General features: G+C 41.7%; 1 protein-coding gene across 1 annotated transcript in view; it reads left to right on the top strand.

Annotated features, from left to right (window-relative positions):
- The window catches only part of LOC311322337 (uncharacterized protein), a gene marked incomplete at its 3' end in the record, with an annotated part of 10,805 nt that extends 10,715 nt beyond the window's left edge, over positions 1 to 90 (top strand). The window contains exon 9 of the mRNA XM_084454405.1: positions 1 to 90. This exon is cut by the window's left edge and continues 197 nt beyond it. Within this exon, the coding sequence (XP_084310531.1) occupies positions 1 to 90 (90 nt within the window).
- Positions 91 to 2,500: the final 2,410 nt, after the last annotated feature.

The following is a 2,500-nucleotide window of genomic DNA, read 5'->3' as shown; positions in this document are numbered from 1 at the left end:
TACCCCCCCCCACCCTGGCCCCCCTACCACACCCTCCCCTTCTCTCTCCTCCCCCCTCCGCCTCCCCCTCCTCCCCCACCTGGCCTGTAAGGTTCTCTCTCTCTCACACACACACACACACACACACACACACACGTGAAACAAATAAATATATCTTTTTGAGATAGATGCAACTGGCACTGGTTTCTCTTGTCATTACTTGTAAAATGAAAGAACGTACTTTACAATTATTTATTTGCACTTTTACAAACCACACACTTTTAGTGTGGTTAGTAGTTTATTCTGTATCATTATTCTTCTATATCATAACTGTAAGATATGTGAATATTATTGGATTTTTGTGCAAGGTCACTGGGCGGCCTGGGTGGGCCAATGCCGCCCAGATTGACAGCTGGCTCACCCAATCAAAAAATATAACCCCCTACGATCACATATAACCCTCTATGATCACCTATAACCCCCCTATGATCACATATAACCCCCTATGATCACCTATAACCCCCCTATGATCACATATAACCCCCCTATGATCACCTATAACCCTCTATGATCACCTATAACCCCCCTATGATCACATATAACCCCCCTATGATCACCTATAACCCCCCTATGATCACCTATAACCCTCTATGATCACATATAACCCCCCTATGATCACCTATAACCCTCTATGATCACCTATAACCCCCCTATGATCACATATAACCCCCTATGATCACATATAACCCTCTATGATCACATATAACCCTCTATGATCACATATAACCCCCTATGATCACCTATAACCCTCTATGATCACCTATAACCCCCCTATGATCACCTATAACCCCTCTATGATCACCTATAACCCTCTATGATCACCTATAACCCCCCTATGATCACATATAACCCCCCTATGATCACATATAACCCCCCTATGATCACCTATAACCCCCCTATGATCACATATAACCCTCTATGATCACACATAACCCCCTATGATCACATATAACCCTCTATGATCACATATAACCCTCTATGATCACATATAACCCCCTATGATCACCTATAACCCTCTATGATCACCTATAACCCTCTATGATCACCTATAACCCCCTATGATCACCTATAACCCTCTATGATCACCTATAACCCCCTATGATCACCTATAACCCCCTATGATCACCTATAACCCCCCTATGATCACCTATAACCCCCTATGATCACATATAACCCTCTATGATCACATATAACCCTCTATGATCACATATAACCCCCCTATGATCACATATAACCCTCTATGATCACATATAACCCCCCTATGATCACATATAACCCCCTATGATCACATATTACCCCTCTATGATCACATATAACCCCCCTATGATCACATATAACCCTCTATGATCACCTATAACCCCTCTATGATCACCTATAACCCTCTATGATCACATATAACCCCCCTATGATCACCTATAACCCTCTATGATCACATATAACCCCCTATGATCACCTATAACTCTCTATGATCACCTATAACCCCCCTATGATCACCTATGATCACCTATAACCCTCTATGATCACCTATAACCCCCCTATGATCACATATAACCCCCCTATGATCACATATAACCCCCCTATGATCACCTATAACCCCCCTATGATCACATATAACCCTCTATGATCACCTATAACCCTCTATGATCACCTATAACCCTCTATGATCACCTATAACCCCCTATGATCACCTATAACCCTCTATGATCACCTATAACCCCCTATGATCACCTATAACCCCCTATGATCACCTATAACCCTCTATGATCACATATAACCCTCTATGATTACATATAACCCTCTATGATCACATATAACCCTCTATGATCACATATAACCCTCTATGATCACCTATAACCCCCCTATGATCATCTATACCCCCCTATGATCACCTATAACCCCCCTATGATCATCTATACCCCCCTATGATCACCTATAACCCCCCTATGATCACCTATAACCCTCTATGATCACCTATAACCCCCCTATGATCACCTATAACCCTCTATGATCACATATAACCCCCCTATGATCACATATAACCCTCTATGATCACCTATAACCCCTCTATGATCACCTATAACCCTCTATGATCACATATAACCCTCTATGATCACCTATAACCCCCCTATGATCACATATAACCCTCTATGATCACCTATAACCCCCTATGATCACATATAACCCTCTATGGTCACATATAACCGCACTCTCCTGCAATCTTCTAGAGGGCCCTGAAAGTAGACTATATCCTTTATCTACAGGTGCATCTCAATTTTTTTATTTATTGTGGAAAAGTGAATAACATGCTGCGCTGCGCTGATGCACATATTCCTGCAAAACCATCCCTGACCAAGTATTGGGTGCATTAATGAACATACTTTTCAGAAGGTCAACCTTTCTGTATTATAAATCCTTTTTTTTCATTAGTCTTATGTAATACTCGAATATTTTGAGGTAGGGG

This window comes from Borostomias antarcticus (genome assembly GCF_949987555.1).
Source record: "Borostomias antarcticus genome assembly, chromosome: 20".
NCBI lineage: Eukaryota > Metazoa > Chordata > Actinopteri > Stomiiformes > Stomiidae > Borostomias > Borostomias antarcticus.
This window is presented reverse-complemented; position numbering and strand designations above follow the sequence as displayed.